Genomic DNA, 15328 nt, shown 5'->3' with positions numbered 1-15328 from the left:
TTTCGACCGCCGATCTGTACGATGCCGGCTCCGGTGGGCAGGTGTGTATCGTGCTCGTTCAGTGCATTTTGTCAGTAATGTTTGTGCCTGTCTGTTAAGTGCCCTCTCGGGTTTTGGTGCAGAGGAGCCGTTAAATTCAATTCGGGTGCACTATGCACTTTAGAAGCAAAAGTTACTGTTACACCTTATTGTGTGTGTACTTTAAAGCCGGTGGTTAATACGTTACGTGTTTTACGTGTAGATTATCGGGGTTTTATGAGGATCGTTTCTCTTTTTTTAGTGTTGAATCATGACCGTTGTTGATGTTAGTGTCTGTGATCAAAACTAAGTTCAACGAAGCCGCCGTCGCTTCCAATGAATGGCATGACGTGATCTGGATGCTTTTTCATGTGTATAGAGTGAATTTTCATGATCATCAGGAAATAGCAAAGTGAGCGCGAATGTAGTCAGAAGAAGAGGCAGCAGAATAGCCGAGAGTTAGCTCCGGTGTGGTCGAACGTCTGGTGGTCCACAAACACAGACATACAGACACACACAGGCGTGCGAAAGGGGGGTGGTGAATGGTGGTGCAAAAATGCCGTTTGTGCAACGTGTAGTAACCCCAAAGTATGTTGCACGGTCGACCAAACCGTCACACTCACGTGGCGCCGTTTCACTGCCGGTTCAGGACTATGAGCTGGAAGCGATCACCAACCTAACCCTCAGCAATGCCCTTCGACAGCTGGCCTCACTGGTGCTCATCTCGAACCAGATCTTCACGGAGCTCAACAAGGAGCTGGCTAGTGTGAGTGAGCGATCGCTCGGGATAAAGCAGCGGATCGACAATCTTTCGACGCGAGTGGAGGAATTTGACCCAAAGCAAGTCACAGTCCGTAAGTACACCCCTCACTTCTCATCCACAACAGCCAGTTTCGGCCCTTCTACGGCAAAACACCGCTGCTTCCTCACAGTCGGAATCTTTCTCTCTTTTCCATTCTGCGGCTCTTCGTGTCTGCGTTTTATGTACTTGTACACTTTTTCACCTCCTCCTTGTCTCCGCTTCGACGCAGCATCCAGAAGATATCTTCTCTTCACACGCTTCTCGTTCCTCTACTATTTGTTCCTCACTCCAAACTTCAAGAAACCAAAAAGCGAGCAGCAACGCAACGCAACAACAACACTCCCGGTCGAAATCGAATTTATGAATTTCCGGCAGTTGATGTTTGTATTTCCTGTTCCTCAATGGGAGCGCGAGATGGATGTTTCTGGTGCATGTTCCGGCAACCAAGTCACAGCGCAACCTACAATCATTAATTGAAATTCCACTCGAGAAAGAGGTGACACCCGCCGAAGAAACCCGCCGTTGACATTTTTTCAATTACCGCCGAGGACCATCGTTTAAAACGTAACCTCTTGATCTGCGAGTTGCGTAAAGCATAAGAGCTACAAATGAACCAATAAGTGCCGCGCAATGTCAGCTGTCGCAATTTTTTTTCTAGAGCACACGAAGGGGTGTACCGTTGCGCTGGGTTCGATTGTGCAAGTATGTTACCTTCTCGGAACGTTCCATTCATTTTGCATTTTGCTGTACAATAAACTCAATTAGCAATCGTTCATGTTTCATCGTGAATTCAAACGATACGTTTTGTTCTTTTAATTTGCTTCTATTTTGTGACTTTTGCTTTACTTACCGTTGAGCATTTCCATGAAAGGTATTTTGATAAAGTCGTACTTATCTGAAACATAGCTAGTATCGTTTTTTTTTAACGCAAAATATTTTGCGCAATTATGTCAAAATATAAAAAAAAAATTGCATAAGATTCAAACTTTACTTTCCAAGCGCATAGTATTTCATGTGAAAATGTATTATTTTTCATAGTCCTGAAATCAATTGAAAACAACTCCTAAATTCCACATTTGGGTTACATTGTTATGACATGATTTGGGTTACATTTTTATGACATGGTGAAAAACATGGCGCTATGATTTATGGAAAGACCTTATATCGGTCCGCCCTTTAATCGTTCATTTGTATTATCGTCATGTACTCATTTTACAACCTTTGACGAAGTATTTGGAAATCAATTTCAACTTTTTTCATTACGGTGCGTCGCTAGAAACGGATTCATTTGACACAAAGCAGACTTAAGATTAGATAGAGTGGTAGCAAACTATGCGGCAAGCTTAAACCTAATTCAACGATTCAAATCACAACCAAATATCGCCCTGTCCCAAAAAAATAGTGAAACGCCCCTCAAACATCACCCAACCACGACTTGCAAACCACGCCAACCATACTATAGTGTAGAGGGGTTTCACCCAATTTAGGAAGTCCAATTCGCGTTTTCGTTTTGTGTCATTTCATCAATCTAGATCGTGATAAACATCGCTATTTCAATATCACCTCGCGTTACTGTGCTCTTACCACAGTATAACAGACATATTTCTCCTTGTCATTTAATTACCACTGCGCTGGAAAGGTTTTGTCGTCGTTCAACCATGTGCTGCTGACCTTGTATTGCATTGCTGTAAAAGATAGTTTAAGTCTGGCTGGCTGGCTGGTATAGTTTTTAAAGAGGAGGAAAAAGCTACGAGGGACGCACTATAAGGGTGAAACCACTCATGTGCTAATGCCTTGCCGGCTTTCCCGAACAACAACAATGACAACAACTCACCAACGTTATGTATTCTATTTTATTGGTACATAGCAGTACAGCGTGAATGGTTTCTTAACACTGCGTTGTAAATTGGGGCGGCAAGAGTCTAAAAATACAGAAAATTAAGAAAACCGGGCATTATCAGTGCCGGGGTGCATTCTGGTACAGCTTGAGTGTTATGTAAATGTTGTAGATGAAAATGCATTCCGATGTTGTTGAAAATTCTGTGAGTTTTTGATTGAGCATAAATTCCAATCAATTTTCAATTAGAGGGTGAATTTAAATCAGATAGAATTCCGGCACAGTCGACCCACATATTATGGATGATATTTTGGTAAATAAATTGAAACAAAAAGGTTTTCCATCGATTTTATTTTCCTAATATTGCACAAAACCCTCTCTCGAGATCAAGATTGGGCAGGTAACAACTTCACCTTTTCAGCTGGTGTTCCAGCCAATAGTCCTTAAACTTACACCATGCCTTTTTTTGCTGTACACCGGGAAATCCCCAAAGCCTGTTCCGTCCGTGCACCGGATATATTTTATGTTCTTCCTCAGCGCGCTGAAACAATACGCCCCAGCAGCAGTGCTGCGTTACGGAGCCAAATTGAGCCTTTTATAATATTTACCACGCGCAGTATGGACTCACCCCTCCAGTGCCAGTGCTTTGTGCCGGCCCAGATGAAGAAAACAATCAAGAGTCAGAAAACTAATAACACACAACGAACGCACCTTTATGCTTTTATTGGTTCCTGCACCTTGAACATTGCCAGGTTTTGCTGCTGGATGTGCGTTTGTACGGGAAAGAGGGAAAAAAGCAGATCTGTAAATTTCCACCTCCATAAAACCCCTTGCGTACACTCAGTTGCATGCAAAAATAACTTCGAAACGCTCTTGCTCTTACTTGAAAGAATATGAAAAAATCTTTTAGACATTTTTGTAAGTTATTACAAAAGTAACAAAAAAACTAATGTTCTCAAATTTTACCTTTGTTACTCGGAGAAAAAAGAGTTCCCAAAATCGTTAACACCCGTTCATGAAATTGGGAACCACGAACAAAGTGGTCAAATTCGATGGTACGTTTTTGAAAATCGTACCATGGCATTTGAACACTTTGTTCGTGGTTCCCAATTTCATGAACGGGTGTTCACGATTTTGGGAACTCCTTTTCTCCGTGTAGAAATTAAAATATTTTCAACTAGAAAGAGCTCTGAAAATATTTTTTTTTCTGTCTAACTTTTTCATAAGTCCCTTCGACAAAGTTTTTTTTTGTGATACTGAGAGTACATTGTGTAAAGAAGCGAAAAGATACCGATAAAATACACAAAAAGTACAAAAAACTGCAGATTTTCGATTCATAAAATCTCAACATCGTCTAGCCTTCAGCCAGCCCAGCAAGATGCCAACTACCCAGAGCCCATGAGCCCCCTGAAAAACTCCCACGACTTTGAACCCAGGCTTGACTCGCCAGGCTGGCAGGCTAAAGAAACTCATTCACCAGCAGAGCCAATCACACAACTTTAAAGCTTGGCACGACTTCCTGTGGTGAATATTCCTGGAAGAGGAAAAAAGTAAAACAATCGCTCAGCGTTTTCCTTTAGCAGCTGATGTCGCCAGAGTCAACATTTCAAAGAAAGCTTTCCTCCTGCCAGCGCAGCGATCATTTCATCAGAAGCAATCCGGGCATAATTAAATAAACCTGTGGGTCGTTTCTCATCGAGAGGGCAGATTGCATTAATAAGAAATGAGGAAAACAAACTCACACACACTCACACACTTATCCGAAACCATCTTTTCTGCTCATCTTGTCTGGCCATTTGGGAAAACATTTTCCCCAGAAGACCAACCCACTTGTTTGAATGGGCTCGTGTTGCAAACAGCTCAGACAGATATCGAAATGACATAGTAATGTGTGCTCTCTTGAATGGATGTTCCAATCGTGAACAAACGCACGCACCCAAAAGCACTCAATGGAGCGTGCAAAGTGCTGAATTTGCAGGCGCACATGCAACCAGAGTGCGAAATGCAACTGGTTCAGCTCGCCATAAAAATGCAATCCCCATTAAAGGGCCAGCAAATCTGCAGTTTGTGCATAACTACCGAATTAGCTCATTTGGAAAACTATCCTTTCCGTGTAGCGGATTCTTGGTTGGGTCACAAATGTGAAATTCAACACAAACTAAAGTTAGGATAACTACTAGGGTGGGTATGTTTTTCAAAAAGATCTCGGATTAAGTTTTAGTATGGTTCTCCTCGTAGGGCATGCCCATAGGGACTTTCATGCCAAATATCAGCTCATTTGGTTGTAAACTGGCTGCGCGCATCAGGGTTAAAGTTTACATGGGAATTACTATGGGAAATTGTAACTTTTTATTCAAACGCTCCTACAGGTCTGGGAAAATCACGCGTCAACTTCTGGGTTTCCCTGAAAAAGCATCAAAATTTCCTTAGCATGCTATGAAAGCTTGATGCACACCGCTACGCCATATGTCAAGTAGCCACCACGTGGATGGTACTAAAACTTGATCCGAGAACTTTTTGAAAAACGTACCCACCCTATTAACTACATTTTATCAGCATTACAAAACTTTGATTTCTTAACATCGCGATAACTTGTGCTGGTTACAAGCAAATCCCTTGTGTTAATATATCATATTTTTTTTAATTATCTGCTTTTCAGTTTTGTACAACATTATTACACTCTAAAAAATAATCCTTCAAAGTTTCAAAGAAACATAAATTTTAAAATGAAAATATTTTGTTCTGAATGAAAAAAATGACTCTTCTGGGATTCGAGAAGAACATTAAATTTCCATAAAATGACCTATGTATGTATGATCTCCATACCCATAAAATGTTCATGAAATAACCTGTGCCAAAAACATGTATGGTTAGGTAACAAAAAAATACATTTTTTTTAAAACCATTTTGCATTTTTTTAATGAAAACTACGTTTTTTTAGTTCTGAGTACGCCATCTAAACGGACGCCTAATTTTACATAAAAGTCCCTTCGCAACAAATTTTCAAACCATCACCAGCACAAAACAACTAATAAAAATAAAGTTATTTATGCTTAAGGCTACCAACTGTACGGATTTTTTCCATACCATACGGATTTTCGAACCTCTTCGCGGATTTTTAACAGGCCGGAATTTTTGTAGGGAATTTTACGCATAATACGGATTTCTACGGAATTTTAACAACTTTTTAATCATTGCATTGCTTTTTGATTTGGTCGAAGCTTTTGTTAAGGGACCATTCATAAACCACGTGGACACTTTTTTGGTAATCTCGAACCCCGCCCCCCCTCGTGGACAATTGTTCATACAAAAAAAATCTTTTTTGTATGGAGCATGGTCAATCGCCATACCCCCCCCCCCCTAAAGTGTCCACGTGGTTTATGGATGGTCCCTAACTAGAAATTTTTATTTTTCTGTGAGTTTGATTTAAAAGGGAGAGTTTTCCGGGGTTTCCTCAATTCAAACTTGACCATCCATAATTCTAGAGTTTTTGAACTATTGTCTTTCATATGTTCATAGGACCTTAAAAAAAACTCTAGAGTTGTTCTTTTAGTAATTCCTTTCAAAATATATTTATTCATTTCCAAACGCTTTCTAAAGCTTGTGAAAACATTTGACCATTTGAATTAACAAATCTAGAGTTTTTTAAAGGTCCTATAAACTGTTGTGTTTCACATGTTATAGGACCTTTTCAATAAAAAAAAAACTCTGGAAAAGTGTTCGTGAAAACACTAAGAACGATATTATTCGTAAAAGCAAACTTGACATTTCGTTAACTTTTAAACGTGTAACAAAAAAAAATTGAAGAACATAATGATTTGATTCAAATCACGGTTTATTTTATGAATACTTTTAAACATGCAAGTCACAAGCACTCTGATAGCATGTTGTGAAATTTGTTAGCTGTAAAAATGGCACAGTTTTATATTTTTAATGCACAAATTAATTTAATTTAATTTATCTAAATAATTCATTGACAGTTTTTGTTACACCATGGTGCCATATCGGCAAAGCGTACGGATTTTTGCTCAGCAAAAGTTGGTAGCCTTATTTATGCTCAATGCAAGCTTTAAATCAAATAAGCTGAAATTTAGTTAAAAGGCCAAATGATTTATATACCTACATTCAGTCAATCCTAATCATCTTTGAATCGGCACATTTTGTATGTCTTGACTCAATCTAATCAATAACCTTTAGATGTGTGGCACACTTTATTGACCTCACTATATTTCTTATAATCTATTCCAGACTATTTTTCTCAAGTTATAACTTGAAACATACATTTTTCTAGATATCACAAACACATATTTTTTCCCACACCTCATAAGGTTGTAACCGTTCAAGCTCAAACTGCAAACGATCTCCTTTCCCAAACCCCCGCCCGCCGTTGATCAGGACGGGAAAGGGATGTTTAGCGCTAGTTGGTTTACATAAGTGGAACTGATTAGCCGGAGCACCAACCCGGTTAGTCGCCGACGCGCCATCGGAAGAAGGCAAATAGGCCCACTTCCACCCAAAGTGTCGCTGCTCGTCACGTTCATATATGGTTACAGTTTTTTTTTTGTTATTCCAACTTCAAGTGGCTCACGAACCTATACAAACCAGAACATTTACCGAGTGAGCTCGTTCGTTCTGTGTGTGTGAGGGTATGTGAGCCGTACATGTTCGCGCCCCTCGATGCTTTCCTTCGACGACGCCCTTGAAATTTGAAACCATTGACTCACGGACTTGAAAAAAAGTTTTGTATATGTTTCTTTTGTGGAGTTTGTTGTTGGCGCAATTACGTTTCCTTCGGGGGAGAAATTTCTTACAACGACACCAGTTCTGTCACGTCTTTTTTTTAAGTTTTCCACGTACTCACCGCAGGAAACGAGGAAGTAGTGAAGGATCCTCACCACGATGGTGGTACTTCCTGTGCAGATGGATGTGAAGTGCATTGCTGCGCCAGGACGTGCTGCATTATTTCCGTTGAAATACTGCGGGGACGTTCGATACGAACAAATTGCGGTTTTACCAATAATACCATTGGTTCTATATAGAAACCGTCGACACCCTTCGTAAATATTTCATTAGTACCAGTCGGGCTGGCGGTGAACACCAAGAATAGGGGAGCCATACTTTACGATATTGTTTTAGGCCTATGATAATGACGGTCGCGTTACTCGCGGCTCAAGAGCGTGTTTATTTTTAAAACAGAACTGACATGGACTTGAGCGCAATTTGAGGTATTTTTAAACCGCCCTGACAGTGAAAACAAAAAAACTCCACACCTCACGATTTGAAATGTTCTGCTCAACTCTGCTTTGCCAAATGCTCTAACAAAAAGATTGAAAGCATCCTTGCGGCGGTGATCTGCCTTAAGACCATTTGTAGAGCCTACAGAAAACCAGTTTTCCCCGCGATCGAGCCCCAAACCCTAGCACAATTTTAAATCTATAGTTTTGTACGATTTTGTGCGGGGTTTTCTTCTCGAATTCTACCTTTTACCCACCGACAAACAAACAAAACATGAAAATCGTGATATACGTCTTCGTCTTCGCCGCGCCATCAGTCAACAAAACTTGCCGGATTGTTGTGCTCACTCCACGGCGGGAACCACCTCCCGTGAACGTGTCTTCCATCATTCAAAACTTTCGTCGAGATGCAAATAAGTGATTGCTAGGCCGACTACCGAGCTACCGAGAGACTTTTATTGCTTTCGATTTTAAGGTGTATGCAAAACCAGGCTGGATTGCCACACTTTCCAACCCCCATTCTTACCTGGTGTTCGTGATTGAACGCAAAAATAAAAAAAATAAAGTTCAACATAAGTCGAAAGATTTGGAAGGCTTAACTTCATCACATTATGCATAAATAATACACCTCGCCGGACGGACCAACTGGTGTAGACTAACCAAAAATAAAAACAAGACCAGAAACTTGATGGTAACCCATCCAGCAGGTACCGAGTGAAATCCGTGAAGCTTGACCTGATCCTCTTTTATTTTGGGCCATTTTTCAACAGTTTTATACCAAGTCGTAAAAAAGGTTGCTTATTCGTGAAGTTAATCAACATCAGTGTGCTCCAGCCAACACTGGATGGTTTGTTCAGAAATATAAACTGTTTTATTTTTCATTTATTTTGTATGAATTATTCTAGAGATTTTTTTTTATGTCATGTCAATTAAAACACAATATGATGTTTATACCTAGGAGCTTTTCAACAACAAAAATACAAAAATTCATAGGTGTCTGAATAGCCTTACCTTTTCTTAGCACTCTTAAACTTTTTTGCATTATTTTAGGCAAATTGGGTGTTTTCGGGGCATATTCTTGAATGCTCTGAATCACGTTTTTTGTCGATAGAATGAAAACGAATGAAGCTTTTTTTTTGTTTGAAACTTATAGCAATTTCACGGCTTAAAATAAGTCTTTTTGATTTTTTTTTCATGTTAATTATTCATTTTTTTACCAATAAAACTAATTACTTTTTATTTGAAATTATGTACAAATTTCAGATGAGTTTTTTCGGTAATTCAAATACAAATTGATTAATTATTGTCATTTTAAGTTATTTTTACTAAGCGTAAATGCATCTTCAAACAATAATCTAAATGCTATGTGACGTAATAGTTTCATATCGTAACAGAACTTATTTTGCAAATTTATTTCAAAACTTTTGCGAAAAACCAAACCAATAAAGCTAGCAGCTGAGGGTCCAGGGATTATCCCCTTTATCAAACATCAAAATTGCTTTGTTTATTTCTAAACAAAGATTACCAAACTCTAGTTACATCGATTAAAGTGCGATATTCTGTACAGAAAAAAAATAATGTAAATTTGGAAGCTGTAATTTTGGAAGGTTGAAAATTACCTCTTTTATGATGTAATTTTACCTCATTTGAGATTGAAAAAGTGATATTACACCAGAAAAGTGGTAAAATTACACATTTCCAGAGGTAACACATTTTACACACATTTTTTCTGACATAAAAGATGTACCCCTTCCCAGATGTAATATTACCACGATTTTTTTTCTGTGTGGTTAAAATTATTTATTGGGAATTGAGAATAACAATTTAAATTACTTTTTTTTTCTCAGAACCTTTTATGACTAACAAATCAATGCCAAATGCATGTTTTTTATTGCAATATTTGCTGTACCACCAGAAATTACATCAAAGTGACCTATGTGCATAACTTTGTCGCTCCCCACGAAAACCAGCGTCTAAAATATGTTTCTCATTCCCAGATCTCAGAAAACACGCCACCCCCCTCAGCATGTCGTAAAGGCAAATTTCCTGAATTGATTGCTGTTTAATTACAACCATTTAACTTCGTTAGCACAAAAGTACATTCACACCAGAGCTGAGCAGTCAAATTAAGCTGCTCTTCTGCCTTGGCTAGGCCCTGGTCATGTCGGCCGTTTGCAAAGGCCTCTCGGAATACCGAGAAATCTCCAACTGGAACATGGTCCCCCTGATGATGATGATGACGGGTTGGTGACGACGACGCCCGATAGCCATGCAGAGAGAGGAGGCAGGCCACCACACTAACTGTCGAGATGTGATCTTGGGCTGGAATTGGCCGAAAAATTCCAGGAAATGACCGAGGGTCGTTCACTCGGGTGATATTCGTTGGGGTGGTGGGCTTCTCTAATGGGATATGGTTTCATTTCCAGAAAATTTAGATTTTGGCTCCATAAATGTTTTGTGACTACCTTTCTAGGTGGTACATGTTTTTATACTGTTTGAGTTAATGTTGGACCTACAATGTTAAACATTCCCAAAACAAACTCTTCAAACATTGATTTCAGTTAAAAGCTAAAACATAAACAAAATACAATTGAAATTGACTTGAGTAAAGTGGACTGGATTAGTTAAAATTCCACAGCATATAACAATGCAGCAACAAATGTAAACATCTCTACTGCGTGAATTCCTAATGCCTCTATTTAAAAAGCAGAATAGTGTCCACTTGTCTGTGGTGCGGTATGCGGAATGTGATGGTTCGCCGTTTTACTTGGAATATAGACAACTATCCCCGGCACTAAATGGTGATGTGTCAAATCTGCGTGCCATCAAAGAGAGAGAAAAAAACTTTAAACGACCAGAAGAGTAGACGAATCTCGACCGAACCAAATTCACGTTTCCGTAGGGTGTTCTTTGTTTATGGATGTCAAGCTCTTCTAGCTAAGCACGTCGTAGTCTGATTCTTCCCTCAGCACACCATAATGGATCCGTCCAGTTGCACAAGAGCATCTTCTTCGTTTTAGAGAACACCAAGATCGCGTGAGCTGAAACTACAGACTTGAAACCAAAAGAACTCAATTTCAAGTTGGGCAAGTTAATAGACCGGGGTTGAGTCATGTGCGTTAAGATAACACTTTCTCCCTTTGTTTTCTCACCACGGAGCACTCACGGTTTTCTAAATAAACAGAAACGATTTTTCTTCCCGCGTCTGTTTTTACCGGAGGATCGGCCGTCTTCTTCACCGTGTGACCTCGACTGATGGAATTCCGTCTCATTCTTGGACGGAGGGCAGGGCACGCAGGTCCACTCGCACGCTCTTGGCCGGTCCATTTAAGCTCAATTAAACAAATCATCGTAATTGGTCGTCGTCGCAGCATCATCATCATAATCATTATGCCTCTCGGGAGCATATTCCAGCATGATTCCGGCGCAGGATTTGAACCGCGGGCTAGGATTAACCAAGTACCGGAAAACAATTTTCCACTCTGGTGTCCAAGTTTGTAATAACATCCCACCCAAGCAACGCGGTGGTAGGTTCATTACACGTTTTCAATTTGGTAACTTCGTTCGGGTGGATTAATTTAATCCAAATATTAATTCCACCTCCCCCGGGCAAGTTCAAGGGTTCACCAACGGGAGGAGGTCGCAGTCTGGGTGCTGGGAACGGAAGCTGTGAAATTTGAGCCGGGACACCACCTTTAATTTGCCGCGCCGAGGAGATCTGGTTCGTTTTCGATGCCGCCCTAGGGGCATCATAGCAAACCGTGGCTAAGCACTTTTTTCCCGTTGAAATTGTCTTCTCAGCCAATCTAGTAGACATCCAACGAAAAGCGGGAAGGATTATTTGATCAGCTCTTTTCTTGCTGGTTCGGGGCATGGAACAGTTTTTCTTGTCTGGATGATGTTGAAATTGTCTGTAAAAAAAGCGAGATTGAAGTTTCGTGCAGCTCACATTGCGATCGGGTAATCGATTCAGCCAGGTTGTGTTGATTAATACAGATTCAATAGAGGCACTTCCTCTTCCCGGTTGCTTGTTTTAACTATACAAAACAAAGGTAGTTTTTGCTATGGTCAATTTCATCTCTGAAACATCTAAAGTTAAGCGATTTTGCTGGTAGTCATTTTTTTTTCAGCGATTTTTAAAGTTTTCAAGTTCATTAGGATCTGAATGATTGACGGAAGTTTTTCAACCTGAACCGTTAGGGTGGAATCTCATACTCGAATGATTTGAATTTAAAATGGTAAAAATCCTATCAGCAACACATTTTGTGGGTCCCTTTTAGGGTCCCAAACAACCTTCCAAAATTTGGGAACGACTGGCTAAGCCAACGCCAAGCTAATCCCAGGATTTGTTTGTTGAATTATTTTTTTTTGAAATACATTCAAGACTCGATTATCCAATGCCTCGATTATCCTAAGTTTCGATGTTCCGAAGTTCGACTATCCGAAGGTTTGTATGGGACTTTGGATAATCGAAGAAAAAAAATCTTTTTTTTTCATTTTCTGGTTCTACGACCCCATTTTAGGTTGAAAAAATAAAATGCCTTTTTTTCAACATTGCATCACTGCAATTTTAGCCGCCATCTTGGATTTAAAAAGTTTAAATCATTTCAGAGTTGTTTTGGGATACCTAAGCTCGACAATCAAAAATGAGACATCGAAAAAAAAATAAATCGTGATTCGATTATCCGAAGTTTTGATTATCCAAAATGAAATTTTTCCGAGGCATTCCATTTTATAACCAAAATACACAAAAATATGTTGATTCGGTTAAAATCCAAAATTGATAAAAGTGACTTACCGTTGAGCATAAACCTAACCAATGACACTTTTCTGTAGTGATTTGTATACTCAATCGAGAATTCATCAAGGTAATTTCAATATCAAAAACATTGCAGTTTGTGGGAAAGAGGGTGTGCAATTTTATCAGAAAATTTCCCAAACTTCCAAATTTGCGTGCTTCAGAAAAAAAATTACCTGCATCATTTACTATAAAAAAAAATAATATGATCTGAACCATAAATCATGTTCATGTAGACTTATCTCAAAATAAACAGGTGAAATGTCGTCCCATAGGAAATAAAAAATCAAAAACTCCAAATGAGGATAACTTTGATTTTTCCCGACCAAAGATTTTCGTTCACTCCGCAAATTAACCGGGATGTTCCACACTTTCATATGTATATGATAGATTTCTTGCTATTTCTCATAAAATACTAATTTGGTAAACCATATACCACAATTAATTTCAATAATTTTTCAAGACGTGAAATTGCTGTTAAGTTTGAAAAGCAACTCCAAAGCTAGCCGCCTTTTTTCATATTGCTTCCATAATGATCAATGAATAATGAAAATTACTACGAAGACACGTCTAAGTTCGTTAAATCATATGTCAATTACTATACCATAAAAAGCGACGAAACGTGCGTGCTCCTTTCGCTCGATTGCCACCAAAGAGACCTGGTAACGATATGCCATATGTGTATGATGAAAGCATAATATGAGCAAAAAATTATTCGAAATCTCAGTCTTCTCAGTTGGCAAATTTGCCGCACAGCATCCACACAAAGCAAAGCGCGCGCCCGCTCTGGAAGAAGCCCGGCCATGTGGTTGCAATAAACACTTCACAAGCCGCGTATTCTGCTGACGCGCCTGATTTATAATACTTGCGCGCCCATTCCGATTTGTTTTGTCTACCAAATGAAGCGAAAATATCTTCGCATACACATGCATATATAAATATTGGGTTGTAAACCGAGATCCTTCAATCGGCATCGGGTGTTGCTCCAAACAAGGCGCCTCGCACTCGTACTCACCACTTATATTACTCCTCTGAGGTTTCCCATCCTAGCCCTTTTAATACTTCTCGGCCCAACAAGGGTGAAGTTAAGCGTTGCAAACTTCCTCCAATCTAATACACCATAAACCTGAATCATCACGTACCTGCTATGATTTACCTGAACGGGGAAGCCATTTCTACCCGGGCACTAAAGTATCGACGATTTCTGTACGAACATTCAGCAGTTCGTTACAACCATTTTGCGGCTTTTTCAAATGATTGCGATAAACAATCCCACTTTCCTTCAACCACATCTCCGCTTCAATCCAAGGGTTTTGGAGTTCAGCTGTTTGATTTATTCAAAGTCAATTTACATACAGACTTGAACAGTCCCCCCAAACACATACAGAAAGCTCGACAGCACCTTCAAACTATAACAGTTTATTGTCAATTCATCACACGGGGCAGCTCATATTAAATTGAGGCAACTCTAAACAAAAGGGAACTCCACCAACAACGTTTATTGGTACATTTGGTACATGACCTATAAAACTGAACCGTGAGCAACAGGTCCGACACCGTCGTAAGCCTAATCGTCATCGTATGTTGGCACTGTGTAAACAGATGGGTCGCCGCTTGATGATGGGGATGATGTGCGTGATGTTTCACTAACATATGAAAGTTTGTTATTGTTACACTGTTGCGACCGTACTACTGGAAGCAGTTTTCAGCATTTTCCTCGTTTATTACGCCTGCTTGCCAACACACACACGGACAAGGAGAGTCGAACAATGTCGCGACCACCGACACCCAGACCCTTGGAGAGAGGTGCAGATGTTTGAGTTCTGATTTTTCATTATTCATACACGCGCCAAATGGGCCAGATGTGCAGCTACAAACTCTCGAACTGTGTGTTTCCTTTTTTCTGCTCCCGGCTTACCAACTTTTGCAGGTCATGGCTCCGTGTTGTTAATGTAAACATTTTGCAGCCGCGTGCAAGTTCCCTTTTGTCTGTCTGGTGGCTACTGTTGCTGGAGAGGAAACTTATCGGGAAACTTGATCACAGTTGTATTTAAATCGAGTGATTAGTCGCTTTTGGAAACGCACAATGTTTGATCAATATCAATAGTTACAATCTGGAGCAAATTGCGAGAAGGCTAAAACAGTTTTCATTTTTGTTATACAAGGATTATTTTGCAAACTCCCAAAAACATGGATCATAACAAACTTTTAAGAGCGAGTCCACGAGCAAAGCATACCCATCTCGCATCGACCTCACCAATCTGCCTGAAATTTTCAGGAGTTGTTTGTACATATAAAACTAGCATCTGGCCAAAATATGAGCACTCTAGGTCAACGGGAAGTGGGGCAAATCGGGACACAAAGTTTGAAGGTTCAAAAACGTCAAAAATCTTAAAAAGGCTATAACTTGGAGAAAATTCAATCAAATTTCAAAATTCAAAATGCATCTGAAAGGACTTGAAAAATGCAACAAAATGCAGGGTAGAGCATACCAATTGGTTAAATTTAAAAGGAGTTATCGGCATTTTAGTGGAAAAATAGCATAATTTTCAAACTCAAATAAAAAAATGTTCCTTCCAGATATCAACTCGCTTCGACCTGCAGCTTGTAGGGGACATTTGGGGCTACCATCTGAGACC

The 15328-nt window shown here is 39.6% G+C and overlaps 1 protein-coding gene across 2 annotated transcripts in view; it reads left to right on the top strand.

Moving 5' to 3' along the window:
• Positions 1 to 15328, top strand: part of LOC6046772 — a 64555-nt gene continuing 49227 nt past the window's right edge. The window contains exons 1-2 of one of the 2 annotated variants that reach the window (XM_038250692.1): positions 25 to 41; positions 281 to 872. In XM_038250692.1, coding sequence (XP_038106620.1) covers positions 575 to 872 — 298 coding nt within the window. In that variant the 5' untranslated portion in view covers positions 25 to 41; positions 281 to 574. Of the gene's footprint in view, positions 873 to 15328 lie in introns of both variants that reach the window. The other variant, XM_038250691.1, reaches the window with a different exon arrangement.

Source organism: Culex quinquefasciatus, chromosome 1 (genome assembly GCF_015732765.1).
Source record: "Culex quinquefasciatus strain JHB chromosome 1, VPISU_Cqui_1.0_pri_paternal, whole genome shotgun sequence".
Taxonomy (NCBI): Eukaryota; Metazoa; Arthropoda; class Insecta; order Diptera; family Culicidae; genus Culex; species Culex quinquefasciatus.
The sequence above is the reverse complement of the archived record's forward strand: the minus strand, read 5'-3'. Positions and strand labels throughout refer to the sequence as shown.